Source organism: Strix aluco, chromosome 33, assembly GCF_031877795.1.
Source record: "Strix aluco isolate bStrAlu1 chromosome 33, bStrAlu1.hap1, whole genome shotgun sequence".
Taxonomy (NCBI): Eukaryota; Metazoa; Chordata; class Aves; order Strigiformes; family Strigidae; genus Strix; species Strix aluco.
In genome coordinates this window covers 3,266,589-3,281,153 of record NC_133963.1, presented here as the reverse complement: position 1 = coordinate 3,281,153, position 14,565 = coordinate 3,266,589, and the positions used below count along the sequence as shown (strand labels likewise).

The 14,565-nt window shown below is 65.5% G+C and overlaps 2 protein-coding genes across 5 annotated transcripts; both read left to right on the top strand.

Moving 5' to 3' along the window:
* The first annotated feature begins 186 nt into the window (after positions 1-186).
* Positions 187-7,309, top strand: RELB (RELB proto-oncogene, NF-kB subunit). Of its 4 annotated transcripts, XM_074810180.1 has the most exons (11): positions 187-316; positions 866-919; positions 1,101-2,028; positions 2,310-2,467; positions 2,907-2,998; positions 3,121-3,252; positions 3,586-3,690; positions 4,074-4,289; positions 4,515-4,583; positions 4,728-4,805; positions 5,412-6,031. In XM_074810180.1, the coding sequence occupies exons 3-11, from the start codon at positions 1,582-1,584 to the stop codon at positions 5,696-5,698; spliced, it is 1,584 nt and encodes a 527-aa protein (XP_074666281.1). In that variant the 5' UTR covers positions 187-316; positions 866-919; positions 1,101-1,581; the 3' UTR covers positions 5,699-6,031. The 4 variants fall into 4 exon arrangements, with proteins under 4 accessions (XP_074666281.1, XP_074666282.1, XP_074666280.1 ...); XM_074810181.1 differs by lacking the exons at positions 187-316; positions 866-919; positions 5,412-6,031 and adding an exon at positions 7,111-7,309 and having other exon boundaries at positions 1,101-1,140; positions 1,565-2,028; XM_074810179.1 differs by lacking the exons at positions 187-316; positions 866-919 and having other exon boundaries at positions 1,101-1,140; positions 1,565-2,028; positions 5,415-6,031.
* On the top strand, positions 7,175-14,517 carry CLASRP (CLK4 associating serine/arginine rich protein). The gene is made up of 20 exons (XM_074810174.1): positions 7,175-7,309; positions 7,922-8,019; positions 8,473-8,574; positions 9,292-9,371; positions 9,611-9,695; positions 9,927-10,072; positions 10,179-10,275; positions 10,474-10,552; positions 10,661-10,734; positions 10,891-10,932; positions 11,059-11,289; positions 11,832-12,086; positions 12,495-12,674; positions 12,780-12,819; positions 13,565-13,625; positions 13,718-13,776; positions 13,918-13,964; positions 14,059-14,141; positions 14,313-14,337; positions 14,431-14,517. The coding sequence occupies exons 1-20, from the start codon at positions 7,211-7,213 to the stop codon at positions 14,471-14,473; spliced, it is 1,926 nt and encodes a 641-aa protein (XP_074666275.1). The 5' UTR covers positions 7,175-7,210; the 3' UTR covers positions 14,474-14,517.
* Positions 14,518-14,565: the final 48 nt, after the last annotated feature.

The following is a 14,565-nucleotide window of genomic DNA, read 5'->3' as shown; positions in this document are numbered from 1 at the left end:
ACACCACGTGACGGTGAGGGGCGGGGCGGGGGCGGGGGCGGGCCCGGGGAACCACCGCCCGCCCCTCGGCCCCGGGCCACGCCCCCATCCTGACGTCACCGCCGGCGGCCAATGGCGGCGCCGCCCGCGCGGGGTTTCCCGGCCCGCCCCGCGGCGGTGACCTCAGCGGCCGCAGCCAATGGCGGCGCCGCCCGCGCGGGGATTTCCAGCTCCGGCGGCCGCGCGGCCTCGGGCTCCGGTGGCGGGTGGGTGGGGGCGGGCGGGGGACACCGGCACCGGCATCGGCGGCCCCGGCGGGACATGGCCCTGCCGCTCGGTGAGCGCGGGGCCCGTCCGGCACCGGCAGCGGGAGGAGGGGGGCGAGGGCCTGCCCCGGGGCGGGGGGGGGGCCGCGTCGCCTCGAGGGGGACAACCGGTACCTGCTGGGGGGGCCGGGGCCTACCCGGGCGTGCGGCGGGAGGGGCCCGGTGCCGTCCACGGGGAGTGACCCAGGGACTCCCGAGCCCTGCCCGGGGGGGTGTGGCCCGGGGTACCCCCGGTTGGGGTGGAGGGGGGCAGGTATTTGGGGGGTGGGGGGTATTTTGGGGCTCCCCGGCTCCTCGTTGTGGGGGCGGCTGGTGTCCTCAGGGGCTGTCATGGTCCCGGGGACCCCCTGATCCCGACTGGGGGGACAGATCCCTGCTTTGGGCAGACTCGGTTCCGGGGACCCCCAAATTTCTCTCGGGAGGAAGGGGGCATGATCCTGGGGATCCCCCGCTCCCTGTTCTTGGGGAGCTTTGAACTGTCAGTGGAGGGGGGCAGTGACCCTGTGCACCCCCACCCCCCTAGTCTTGCTTTGTGGGGTGACCGTCCCTTGTCCCCACAGGAGCTGCCCTACAGGATCCCGGCCTGGCCATGGCACACGCCGCACCGGTGACTGGTAAGACCCCCCCACCCGGATCCTGCTGTCCCCTGCAGCCACGCACCCTGCGGCTGGGACCCCAGGACCTGAGGTGACCCCGGCTTGGCGCCAGCAGGCTGGGGGTCCCTCCTACGCTCCCCCCGTGGGTCAGGGAGGTACTGGAGGAAGATTCAGGGTTGGGGTTTTTTTGCCTTTGCAGATGATTTAGGTGAGTGGACCCCGTGGTATGCGAACAGCTGGTAAGTTTTGCCGCGTGTTTTTGGGGCACCTCGGCCGGAGCAGGATCCTGGAGCCTCAGGTGATGGAGCTGGCGACAGGGTCTCCCCTCTCTGCGTCCCTGGATTGGCCGAATCCGTCCTCCCCGGGGCCGTGAGCAGGATTTGGGATGCAGAGCTGCGTGCTGTGAAGCAGCAAACCCCCCATGGGGTTGTGATGGGGTGCAGGGGAGGGGGCATCTCATGCCCCCCCAATGGCTGCTCCATCCTCTGCTCTGAGCAGAAAGGAGGCATTTGCGGGTGGAAACGGGGCAAGATCCAGCCGGTCCTTTCCCCTCCCCTGGATCAGGGCAAATTGAGGGGTCGCAGAAAGCCCTGAGGGGTCTCACCGGGGACTTGGGGGTCCTCCCCATCCCAACGCTACCCTGACGCCCTCCTTATCCTGCAGAAATCATCGAAGAGGTCATGAAGGAGGACGGTTTCCAGCTGGATCCAGCCCCCGTCCTGCCCAAAGCGCTGCCCAAAGGCTCAGCCAAGCTGGTGGCCCGTGGCTCCAGCCCTGCGGTAGCCACCCGGCCGCTGTGCCCAGCTGAGCCCTGCCCTTACGGTGCCACAGTGCTGCCGGCCGACTCTCGGTCCCCGCAGCTCGCCCAGAGCCTCAGCACCCTCTCGCTGTCGCCCAAGCTGGTGCCGCGGGGCACGACGGGCACCAGTGGGCGGCACCGCTGGCCGCCGGCTACCGGGCAGGGCAAGGACCAGCTGGAGGAGCTACTGGAGCCGCCCAAACTGGTGATCACGGAGCAGCCCAAGCAACGGGGCATGCGGTTCCGCTACGAGTGCGAGGGCCGCTCGGCTGGCAGCATCCTGGGCGAGAGCAGCACCGACGCCAGCAAGACGCTGCCGGCCATCGAGGTGAGCGTGCCGCGCGGCTAGTGGCCCAGCTCTGAGCCTTAGGGGTGGCAGAAGGCTGCTGGGGGGCTGCCAGAGCCCTGTGGGTGCCGGTTGCGGGGGGGATGCGGGAGCCCCATAGGTGTTGGGGTGCTCCGTGCCCGTCCTTGAGCGTAGGAGCCTCCCGACGAAGGCGCCCGGCCCCGGTGGTGGGTAGTGGGTGCTGAAACCCACGCTGGGGTGCTTCTCCCCACCCCGTGTCTCTGGGAAACGAGGTCCCCCTGATAAATTTATGTCTTCCTCAGCTGCTGAACTGCCAGGCCATCCCCGAGGTGAAGGTGACGGCGTGTTTGGTGTGGAAAGACTGGCCCTACCGCGTCCACCCCCACGGCCTGGTGGGCAAGGACTGCAGCAACGGGCTCTGCGAGGTCGTTCTCAAGCCTCACGCCAACCCCAAGCACAGGTACACGATGCCAGGCCCAGTCCCCCCGCCACGGTGCTGTCACACCCCCACAGCGCTGCTACCAGCCTTGTGACCCCCTTAATGTCACCCCCCCACCCCAAGCCCACCCAGATGTCACCAGTGCTGCCACCCCCACCCCATGTCCACCCCAGTGGCACTGTGACACCCCCCCCCAGTTGTCAGCGCCCCCCCCCCAGTCCCCCCCGATGGCACTGTCATTCCCTGTGCCTCCCTAGATGGCACTGATCCCCCTCCTACGCCCACCCTGGTGTCACTGCCCTCCCCAGTGCCACTGTCCCCTTGAAGCCGGCGCCGACAGGATTTTTTGGGGGGGGGGGGGGGGGGGGGTTCCTTGGGCTTGGGTCCACTGGGGTTTAGGATGGGGGGAGGCCACATCGCGCCCCCCCCCCCCCCCCAACATGTTGTTGCTCCCCGGCAGCTTTAGCAACTTGGGCATCCAGTGCGTGAAGAAAAAGGAGATCGAGGCAGCGATAGAGAAGAAGCTGCAGTTGGGCATTGACCCCTTCAAAGGTAGGGTGGGTTCAAACTGAGGGGGGGCCCAAACCCTGTTGCTGGGTGGGCTGCGGAGCTGTGGGGGTGTCCCCGATCCCGCTCCGGGGGGGCCACTGACCGTCCCCTCTCCTTTTCCTCAGCCGGTTCCCTCAAGAACCATCAGGAGGTGGACATGAATGTGGTGAGAATCTGCTTCCAGGCCTCCTACAAGGATGGCTCCGGGCAGACACGACACCTCAGCCCCGTGCTCTCGGAGCCCATCTTCGACAAGAGTACGTGGTAGTCAGGGGGGCTTCGTGGCCCCAGTGGGGCCACCAGACCCCTAAAACACCACCCCGCCCCCCTTTCCTGCTCCGGCGTTTGGCGCCAGGTTGGGACGAGCTGTGAGGCTGCACCAGCCAGTTCCTCGCCGGGGCCCGGCTCCGGCTGTTGGTTTGGCCAGTGGGGATTTGTTGCCCGTAGCCAAGGTGGGATGATCACCTGCATCCCGCAGGGCTGCTCGGGAAGAAATGAGGCCAACGGGAACGTCCCTGGTGCCCGGTCCCAGTTCCCCGGGCAGTTTGGGAGCCGCTGGCTCGTAGCCTGAGCCACGATGTTGCCCGCAGAGTCCACCAACACCTCGGAGCTGCGGATTTGCCGGATGAACAAGGAGAGTGGTCCCTGCACGGGTGGCGAGGAGCTCTATCTGCTCTGTGACAAGGTCCAGAAAGGTATTGGAGGGCCCCACACCCCCCCAGGGCATCTGGGGGGGCCCGAATTGCCCCCTGGGAAGCCAGGAGGGGGATGAAGGAGGGTGGTCAATTCCAGAGCTGCTGGGAAGTTCTGGGGATGAGTCCAAGTGGGGTTGGGTGTTCCTAAACCCCTCTGGGGGCTGGAGGGGGAACTGGGGGTGCTCGAGGGGGGGCCAGGGGGGTTCCTGCAGCCTTCCAGCCCCTCTGCTGTAGGGGAAGGGCCCCAAGGCTGGAGGGGGAGAACCCCATGTTGCCACAGGAGGAATCTCAGGTGCTTGGACCTCGGAGTGCTCTGAGGGTGGGAGGTGACTTGAAGGGGGGGCCCCCACTGAGGCATTGACCCCCCCCTTTAATCCCCGTAGAGGATATCGCGGTGGTTTTCCGGAAGGAGACGTGGGAAGCGCGGGCGGATTTCTCGCAGGCCGACGTGCACCGCCAAGTCGCCATTGTCTTCAAGACGCCGCCGTACCAGCACCTGGAGTTGGCCGAGCCCGTGGAGGTGGAGGTTTTCCTGCAGCGTCTCACCGACAGCGTCTGCAGCGAGTCCTTCCGCTTCACCTACTTGCCCAAGGACCACGGTACCCGGCGTGGCTAAGGGCCCTGGGAAGGGGGCAACAAGCCGCTGGGGTGGGAACCAGACACCCTGGGGTCGGGGGGTGGCGACAACCCACCGGCGACAGGGAGAAGGGCGGCGGGATAGGGGTGGGGGTTGGAAATGGGGGTGCTGGGGACCCCCCCAGCTAATGGGGGGGACGACACATGACCCTGGGGGTCACACCACGCCCCCCCCGTGGCCCCCCCAGATGCCTACGGGGTCAATGTGAAGCGGAAGCGGGGGATGCCTGATGTCCTGGAGGAGTTTTCAGGCTCAGGTGGGTGCCAGCATGGAGAAACCTTGTCGAGGTGGGGGGGGGGGGGGGGGATACCCCAATACTGGGGACCCCCTGGCTCCCCTTCCCAGGCTGGGGTGGGGGGGTGAGCTCCCCTCACCCTGTACCCTCTCCCTGGGCCTGCAGATCCGTACGGAATCGAAGCCAAGAGGAGGAAGAAGCCGCCGGGATACATGGATCACTTTGTGCCACTGCCGGCGCCAGGTGGGTGTCCCTGGGGACATGTTGGGGGGCCTGTTGTGCCCCCCCCCCGGCCCGAGTTTTGGGGGCTGGGGGTGGGGGTCATGGCAGGAGCTGTCAGGGTCACCTGGGGTCAGGAGGGTCCACCCTTGCGGGACCGTCCCCCACTGCTGTTGTGGGGGTCCCCCCAGACTTGGGTGAGGCCCCTGCCCACCCCTCCCCAGCCCCAGGGTCACCCCCAAACATGGGAGAGGTCCCCCAGCCCCACCTCCAGACTTGGGTCCTGCCCAGGGTCACCCCCAGACTTGGGAGAGGTCCCCAAGCCCCCCTGCCAAACCTGGATCCTGCCCAGGGACCCCCCAGGACCCCCCAGCCCCAGGGTCACCCCCTGATGTGGGAGAGGTCTCCAGACCCCTCCCTCTCCAGTCCTGGGTCATGGCCAGGGCCCCCCCACAGCCCCAGGGTCCCCCCCAAACATGGGAGAGGTCCCCAAGACCCCCACAGCCAGGGTCACCAGGTTGAGGTGGGGACACCCCAAGACCCTGAATCCTCCCCCCACAGCCCAGGTGGGTACTGGGGGGTCAGGAGGGGCCCCCCCAAACCCCTCTCTCTTCCCTCCCCCTCCCCCAGAAGACGCCTTCGCCCTCTTCGCTGGGGAGCCGGAGCCCTTCGACGCCCTGACCCAGCTCTACGTCCCCTTCACCCCCCCAGGCCTTCGCGAAGGGTTGCCCCCCCCATACCCCCCTACGGACTTCCCGGCCTGTCTGGGCCCTGAATTACTGGCTGAACCCTACGCGTCCCCCCCCCGCGCCCCCACTTTCCCCCCCCCCGACCCCCACCCCACCGCCAGCCTGGTGGGCACCCACATGTTCCCCGGGCACTACAAAGAGGCCGATTTGCGCCTGGGGGATGTCTGAAATCCCCCCCTTTCCCCGCCCCCCTCGGCACAGGGGTACCCTAAAACCCCCCCACAAGCTGGGGGGGGCTCCCTACACCCACCCCCCCTGCCCCGGGCCGGCTGGCCCCGCCGGGGCGGCACAGAGCCCCCCGGAAAGGGACTCCCTCCCAGCCCCGTTCAAGCCGCTTTGCACTATATTTATAGGGGGGGGGAATGGACCCACCGGAGGGGCCCGGGGAGGGCTCGGGGTGGCCCCCCCGGGGAGGGAGGGGTCACAGGTGCCACCACCCTGGTCCCGCGGGTGCCCTCGTCCCAGGGACGGGGAGGGGGGGGCAATAAAGACATGGACACCATTGCGGCGTTGGCCTGGTGGGGGCGTGGGGGGGCACTGGGGATACTGGGAGAACTGGTTCCCAGGGGAATTCCTGCTGGGAAGCCCCGGCCACACCCTGGCACGGGGACCCGGACAGGGCCAGTCTGGCCCAGTATAGCCCTGGGACTGGGACCAGCACCGGGACTGGCCTGGCCCAGTACAGCCCTGGGACTGGGACCAGCCTGGCCCAGTATCACCCTGGGACCGGGATCAGCAGTGGGACCACCTGGCCCAGTACAGCCCTGGGAGTGGGACCAGCACTGGGAGACCAGCCTGGCCCAGTATCACCCTGGAACTGGGACCAGCACAGTCCAATATCCCCTGGGGACTGGGACCAGCACTGCCCAGTACTCCCTGGGGACTGGGACCAATACTAGGGACCAGCGTGGCCCAGTATCACTCTGGGACTGGGTCCAGCACCAGAACCAGTCTGGCCCAGTGTCCGTCAGGGCCCTGCCCTGGGACCAGCCCCTGCTCCGCGGCCCCGCCTCTGGCCCCGCCCCCGAAGCCAGGCCTCGCCCCCCGGTGGGCGGTACCGCGCCGGCCCCGTTCCACGTCAACGTCCCGCCCCCCTCCCCGCTGCCTCACTTCCGCTTCCGGGTCGCCCCATGGCCGCGGGCCCAGCGGTGAGGGATTAATGGCGGCGGGGCCGCCTCCACCCGTACCCCAACCCCTCTCCCGCTCCCCAAAACCCCCCGGGGGATCCCCTCCACCCGCCGGGGCCGCGGCTCCCGCTCACGGTGGGACGCGGCCGGGACTTCCGCGCCAGGCCTTCCCCAAGGGCCTTCCCCTCCCCCCCCGACCCCCGCGCCCCGAGGGTGCCCGGTGTGTCCCCCACCTCGGTGTGCCTCCTCCCATCTCTTCGCCTCCCCATGTACTGGGACTCCCCTTTCCCCCCGTGTCTGACCGCCCCCGGCCCTTTCTCCTTCTCCTCCTTGCCCCGAGGACACCTGGTGTCCCCATCACTCAGGGCTGCCCACCCCCTCTCCCCGTATTGCCGCCAAGTGCCCCCCACCCCGGGTTGCTCCGTGTACCCCAACGCAGCTTTTCACCCTCAGGCAGGGAACAGCCGTCGACCTCTTCTTCCTCTGCCTTCTCTTCCTGCTCGCCCCCCGGTGGGACGCCCCCCCGGCTCGGTGGCAGCTGGGGGCCGCCAGGATGTGGCACGAAGCCCGCAAGCACGAGCGCAAGCTGCGGGGGATGATGGTGGACTACAAGAAGCGAGCAGAGCGCCGCAGGGAGTACTACGAGAAAATCGTGAGTGTCCCCGTCCTCCCCCCTCCCCAGAGACAGCGGTGGCCCCCGATCACCATTCCATGATGGGTCCCCATTTGGGGCATGTCTGGGATGTTTGGGAACCCTCTGGGCGCTTCGTGGCTCATTTTGGGGTGGATAAAGGAGTTCTGGCACCCGCTGCTGCCCCACGGGGATGTCCCTGGGTGGGTGCCCTAAACTCATACGAGCAAAACCGGCCTCTTTGTGCTCCCCCTTTTTCCCAGGGCTCCAACTTCCCCTTTTCCCTGAGGCTCAGGGCTCCTGCTCCCCCTTTTCCTGAGGCTCGAGGCTCCCCCTGTTCCCCAGGGCTTCCACTCCCCCTTTTCTCCAGTGCTGGAGACCGGGCGCTCCCCCATTTCCCTGTGGCTCAGGGCTCCTGCTCCCCCTTTTCCTGAGGCTCGAGGCTCCCCCTATTCCCTAGGGCTCCCACTCCCCCTTTTCTCCAGTGCTGGAGGCTCAGGGCTCCCCCTTTTCTCCCAGGCTCAGGGCTCCTATTCCCCTTTTTCTAACCCTTGGGTTTTTTACTCCTTTGGTGTGTTTTTTGGGTTTTTTTGGGTTTTTTTTTTCCCCTATCGGGGTTTCTGCTCCTCCTAGAAAAAGGACCCGGCCCAGTTCCTCCAGGTTCACGGCCGGGCCTGCAAAGTCCACCTGGACTCGGCTGTCGCGTTGGCTGCCGAGAGCCCCGTCAACATGTGAGTAGCCCCACGTGGGGCTGGAGGTGGCCCCCGCGGCTCCCCAGGGCAGGGGGGTTTGGAGGGGGGGCTGTGGTGCAGTCGCAGTGTCTTTGCGAGGTGCTGACCTGCTGGCAAAGGCTTTGGGGGTGTGTGGGGGGGCTTTTTGTCCCCGGCTCCTTGTAGCGCAGACCTGGGGCTGGCTGGGTCCATCCCGCCCTGGGAAGTGAAATTTGGGCTGATTTTTGTTCATAAAAGCTAAAAAAAAAAAAAAGGGATTTTGCTCCACTGGGGCTTCCAGGAGACGCCGCTGTGGTGAATGAGTTGGTTTCCCGCTCACACGAGGGAGCCGAGCGCGGCCTGTGGTGCTGCAGGGGGGGTGGGGGGGTGTGGAGATCTGGGGGGTCCTGCTCCTCCCGGGGGGGGGCGCTTGCTGGCTGTCCCCCAACCCTGGCGACTCCTCTTTCCCCTCAGGATGCCCTGGCAGGGCGACACCAACAACATGATCGACCGTTTCGACGTGCGGGCGCACCTGGACTATATCCCCATGTACACCCCGCCCCTGCTGAACCCCATGTAAGCCGTGGGGCGCCGGGGCACCCCGCTTCGACGGGAGCTGCCGGGTCCGGATCAGGCCTTCTCGGGTCTGTTTTGGAGCGGTTGCCTGAGATTTCGGAACCAGCGTCGCCTGTCTGGGGTCGCTGCAGGGCTGGTTTTTGGGCTTTACGTACTGGGACCAGTGTGGAGATCCCAGTACGAGGAGGATAAGCTGGAGCGAGTGCGGAGGGATGGGCAGGGCTGGAACACGGGGCAAAGGGAAACCCCACAGCAGCTTTTCCATACCTAAAATGTTCAAGAGGACGGGGCTGAGATGTTCGCAGGGTTCTACAGTAAGAAACTGAGATGAAAAAGCCAAAATTAGAGCGAGGGGGTTAATTAAGTCCTGCCGCAACCCCCGGAGGTTGGTGGGGTGTCTGTCTCTGGAGCGGGTCAGCCCTGCTTGGAGCAGAGGGGAAATTCCACCGGAGCTGGGGCTGGGTCTGTTGGGAGCAGCCCCTGTTCCCTTCTTGCTCCTTCGCTGGGTTTTTAAGGGAATTCCAGACCAGCACGTGATTTTTCTGCCTGCAAACCCCAGCCCCGCTCTCTCCACGCGACTGGGGAATCTGGTTTTGCTAATCTGAGCAGAAAGGGGCTGTGGCTTTTTCCCAGCATCCAAAATCCCTTGGGGAGAGGGGGAACCTCCGTCTCCCCAGAGGCTTGTGAGCACCGAAAGCTGCGTCTGCTCCTTTCCAGCTCCCCCGAGCAGGAGTCTGATGAGAGAAAATGTAACTACGAGCGGTACCGGGGGCTGGTGCAGAACGACTTTGCCGGCAGTAAGTGCCTCACACGGGTGGGAGGGTCAGGGCTGCACCGAGACACCGCGAGACCCCGCAATTTGGGGAAAACCCTGGCTTACGCGGGGCACAGCCGGCCGAAGGGCGAGGGGACAGTCGTGTCCCCTCTGTGGGGGTGGTGGAGCGCTGGGAGAGCTGCGTTGCCTCTAACGAGCTGTGGTTAATCAGCTCTCTGAGCGGGCAGAAAGCGGGGTGGTAACTCCCCAGTGTGGTTGCAGTTTCAGAGGAGCAGTGTCTCTACCAGATCTATATCGACGAGCTCTACGGGGGACTCCAGAAGCCAAACGAAGACGAGAAAAAGAAGTGAGTGTGCAAAGAGGTGACAGAGGACAGTTGTCATGTCCTTGTCCTTGGCGGGGGGACTGCGCTGAGAAACACTCACTCCCAACTGGTCCCGGTTTCCCCTCTACTGGGGTGGGACCGAGCAGCCTCCGGCTGCACCGTCCGCTCCCGGCGGTGCTCTGACGTTGTCCCCCGCCAAAATGGCCGGCCCGTCCCTGTCCCGGGGCCATTTTGAGTGTGTTTTGCGCGCAGGCTGGCGGAGAAAAAAGCCTCCATTGGCTACACGTATGAGGACAGCACCGTGGCCGAGCTCGAGAACTCCTTGGAGAAGCGTGGTGACGAGGAAGACTCCGAGGAAGACAGCAACACGGACGAAGACGAAGTCATCCCCGATATCGGTAACGACCCTCAGAGTTGCCGGGCTGCTTCCCCCAGTTTTGGGAGACGTGCCCAGCCCTGCCTTGCTACCTGGGGTGCGCTGAGCTGCCCGTTCTCTGCCCGCAGACGTGGAAGTGGACGTGGACGAACTCAACCAGGAGCAAGTGGCCGACCTGAACAAGCAGGCGACCACCTACGGCATGGCCGAGGGCGACTTCGTCAGGTACGGCTGGTGGCCCGGCAGAGCCTCCCCAGGGCCTCCTCTTCTCAAATCCTTTGCGGGATGTGCTTGTCTGTAGGATGGCCCCCCCCCAGAAAAATCTTCTCCGTTTCTGGGTGATGACTCTTACTGAGGGTCTCTTTTTTTTTTTTTTTTTTTTTTTTTTTTTTTTTTTTGGGGGGGGGGGGTGGTGGGTAAAAGGATGTTGCGGAAGGACAAAGAGGAGGCAGAAGCTATTAAAAATGCCAAAGCCCTGGAAGAAGAAAAGGCAATGTACTCGGTAAGGGGAGCTCTGCGAGCCTCCCGGGGTAGCGGGGGGGCCCCTAAACCCCCGGGGTGGTTCCTCCGTGTGGTCGATGCTGCCTTTTAGCTGCAGCTGCTCTCCCAGGGCCGTCGCTCTCGCCGCCAGAGAAGGGAATTCAGGGAAAAACGCTTGAAAGGGAGGAAGATCAGCCCACCCAGGTGAGCTCCAGGGCCCGGCAGCCGAGACGGAGCTCACGGCCCTGGTCCCCTCGTATCCATCCCGGGCGGCTCCTCCCGGCTCTATCCCACCAATTTCCCGATTTGGGTTTTTGGTTTCTTTTTTTTTTTCTTCCCTAACGCCCTTTCCTTTCACAGCTATGCGCGGAGAGACAGCCCCACCTACGATCCCTACAAACGGTGAGCGGCTTGAGGACGAGTGGGTTCTCCAGGCGGGGCACGTGCGGAGCTTGCGGGGTTTTTTGAGGGGGAAGGAGCGTTTTGGGTTTTGGGGAGTTTTTTTGTAACTGCCTCGCTGCCTCGCAGCTCCCCTTCAGAGTCCACCTCAGAATCCCGCTCCCGTTCCCGCACCCCATCTCCCGGCCATGAGGAGAAAATCACCTTCATCACCAGCTTCGGCGGCAGCGATGAGGAAGCGGCGGCGGCATCGGCACAAGCCGGCGGCGGCATCCCCGGAAAAGCTGCCACGCTCGGCAAACAGCGTTCCGCTCCAGGGCAGCCCGGCAGCACCGCCGCAGGTCATAGCACCTCGTCCCGGTCGGTAACTCTCCCATCCAGCTCGTTTTCCCAACCCTTAAGCCGCAGTGACCCGGCTGCCGGCGCGTCTCGAGGCGGAGAGCGGGGGGAAACGCGGTGGGAGGGAGCGGGTGGGTTCCCCGTCACGGTTTTGCGGTGCCGGGGTGGCGTTTGCCGGCTCCGAGAGGGTTTCTGTGGCTTCTCCAGGTCTTCCTGGAGACAGGCAGGGTTGGGGGGTTGGAATTTGGGGGTGAATCAAGCTGCTTCCTGCCCTAAAATAAAAGAGTCTGCCAGCACTCAGGGAGGGAACCAGTGGTGGCCGTCTGGCACGGCTGCGAGCCCTGGGGCCTTGCTGCCCCTCGGCTGAGGGCCGAGCGGCTCCAGGGCCGTTCTGCCTGTGGCAGGAGGCACGACGCAGGGGCAGGGTGCCCATTTGGCCCTCGGGGCTCAGCCCCGGTGGGCTGTCGGCAGGATCTGGCTGTGCCGCCGCTGCGCTGCACCGAGGTTCCCCCGGCTCCTCCTCATCCCGCGTGCCAACACCTTGTTCCCTCTGTCCCTTCCAGGAGACGCTCGTCCTCCTCCTCCACCTCCCCATCCTCCTCCTCCTCCTCCAGCTCACGCTCTAGCTCCCGCTCGCACCGAGGTGGCGGCTACCACCGCTCCAGCCGCTACCGCCGCTCCCGCAGCCGCCGCTACTCGCGCTCCCACAGCCGCAGCCGCCGTTACTCCGGAGGAGGGGGCTCCCGGGACAGCCGCCGCCGCTCCAGGTCCTACTCCCCTGACCGGGGGTATCGCTACAGCTCCCGCCGCCGCTCCAGGTGAGCTACACCCTCAGTTCTCCCAGTTTCTGCCCATTTTGGCCCAGTTCTTCACCGGGCTCCTCCACGGCAGGTTTCACCAGCGGCTCATCGCCCTCTCTCTCGGCCATCCCTTCACGCCGAGCAAACCCCCGCGTCTTGGGCTCTCTCGGCACTCCAGCCCCCGCCAGACTGCTCCCAGTTTGTTACTGGGAGCCTCCCACTGGTCCCTGTAGCCTAAAAAAAGCGTTAGATGAAGGGGAATGTAGCCCATCGCACACCCTGGTAGCGGGTGGCTTCATTCCCTGGTGCTGTGGGACGCTGTGAGCTCCCCCAGCACAGTCTCTGCTCGCCGCTGGGGTCATGGGGAGCCCCAGTCAACCTTTGGGTGCCCCCCAACACCCCCCCCAATTTCCCCCCCGTCCGCAGGAGCCGTTCCAGGTCTGGGGAGCGCTACCGGCGAGGCGGCAGGTCCAGCCGCCACTGGAGCAGCAGCCGGAGCAGCCGAAGCCCCAGCGATTCGCCGAGCCGCAGCAAGTCGGCGTCTCCCGTGCGAGAGAAACCGCCCAGGCCCGCGGCATCACCCGCCGTGGGGGAGAAACTGAAAAAGTGAGGGAGTGGATGTGGGGGGGGCACCCGAGGGGGTCACGCCGTGCCTCCCGCGCTCATTTCCACATTTGGGTTTTTTTTTTATTATTTTTCCCCCCGTTTTAGGGCTGACACTGCTGCTGGTAAAGAGACAGGAGCTGCCAAAGTCAGTAAGAATTTAACCTCCCCTGTTTAATTGGCATCTCTGCAGTGCAGGCAAAGGGATGTGGTGGTGGTGGAGGTGTCCCCGCGACCCCTCGTGTCCCCCCCTCGGCCGGTGCCCGGTCCCGCTCCCTCCTTGGAGCTGGGGGGGTGGGGGGGGCGCTGCTGCCAGGCTGGGAGCGGAGCCATGGGCCACGCGGGGCAACCCCGGCTCCGGGAGGGTTGTGGGGAATGGGGGGGAGAAAGTGGGGACCCCCCCATCCCCGGGGATCTGGCCGAAGGTTTCCCACCCTGCCTCGCTGGGCCCAGGCTGGCACCGGGGGCTGTGCCCGTGCCCGGTGGGTCCTTAAGTGGCTTATGAGGGAGGATAGGGGGGCCCCTCACCCTGCTTGGAGGCTCCGTGAGCCCGCAGCCGCCCTCTGTCCCCAGGCCACCCCCTTGCTGGTGTCCCCAGGAGCTTCAGGCCATGCCCGTGTGTCCCCCGGGGGCGGGTGGCACCTCCCGGGGCCACCAGCGCTCTGATGGGGTTGGGGGCAAGGGGGGAACTCCCCCACCAACATTTGTTGCCACAGCACCCAGGGGTGACACTTTGGGAGTCCCCACTGCTCAGGGACACCCAATCCCCACAGAGGGGGCTGGGGCGGGTGGGGGCAGCACATGGCTCTGCCAGGGATTGGGGGGGCATCCCCAGACCAGACAGCTCGTGTGTGTCACCCCCCCCCTTCACATGCAACTCTGGTTTTTTGCAGCCCAAACTGACGCCGCAGGAGAAGCTGAAGCTGCGCATGCAGAAGGCGCTGAACCGACAGTGTAAGCAGCCCCCCCAGCCTTGCTGCACCCCCCCTGGCTGCACCCCCAACCCCCCTGAGCCCCCCACTTTTGCTTTTCTATTTATTTTCTAGTTAAAGCTGATAAAAAGGCAGCGCAGGAAAAAATGCTGCAGCAGGAACATGAGAGACAGGTAGGGGGGGGACAGGGGCTGATACCGTGTACCCAACCCCAGGGTGGGGGGGGGGGGCAGAGCTGGTTGATGGGAGCTCAGTAACAGGAAATTAATGAGAACTGGTTGATGAGAACCAGTTAACGGGATGCTCTTTTGCAGGAGCGGGAGGACGAGCTGCGGGCCATGGCACGGAAGATCCGCATGAAGTAAATATCTCTTGTGGATCTGGGGGGGCCTTGGCTGCAAAGGGCCCCCCCCCCCAACACCCCCCCCCGCCCCCCCCATTTTGTGTCTCATCAGGGAGAGGGAACGGCGGGAAAAGGAGCGGGAGGAGTGGGAGCGGCAGTACAGCCGGCAGAGCCGGTCCCCGTCCCCACGCTACGGTGAGTGCCGGCAAGGGGAGGGAGTGAAGGGGCTTGGTGGAGCCCCCAAAAATAACAGGGAGCAGCTCCCTCCCCCCTCAGACCTTGGAGGGGGAAGAAACTACTCTGAGGGGAAAAAAGGGTGGAAAAGGGGCTGCAGCACATCACCTGAGCGTCCCCTCTGCCTTGCAGGTCGGGAATACAGCTCCTCCCGGAGGTACGTCCCCTTCTCCCGCCCTGCGAGTCGGGGTGTCCCCGTGGGGGGCGTGACCCCCACTCTCACACCCCCCCGCCTCTCCCCCCTCCACAGGCGCTCCCGGTCCCGCTCCCGGAGCCCCCACTACCGGCACTGACGGCGCCGGTTCTGCTGACAACAAATAAAGATGGAAAACCTGAATCCTCCTTCCTGACATGTGGTTTTTTTGCCCCCAGCCCCTGGAAGAAA

Coding starts and splice junctions, on each gene's coding strand:
- RELB (XM_074810178.1), top strand. Junction 2,999..3,120: donor GGGCATTGACCCCTTCAAAG/GTAGGGTGGGTT, acceptor CCTTTTCCTCAG/CCGGTTCCCTCAAGAACCAT. Junction 4,806..5,411: donor TGTGCCACTGCCGGCGCCAG/GTGGGTGTCCCT, acceptor CCCCTCCCCCAG/AAGACGCCTTCGCCCTCTTC.
- CLASRP (XM_074810174.1), top strand. CDS start 7,211: ATGTGGCACGAAGCCCGCAAGCACGAGCGCAAGCTGCGGGGGATGATG. Junction 10,073..10,178: donor CGAAGTCATCCCCGATATCG/GTAACGACCCTC, acceptor CTCTGCCCGCAG/ACGTGGAAGTGGACGTGGAC. Junction 13,626..13,717: donor GAAGGCGCTGAACCGACAGT/GTAAGCAGCCCC, acceptor TTTATTTTCTAG/TTAAAGCTGATAAAAAGGCA.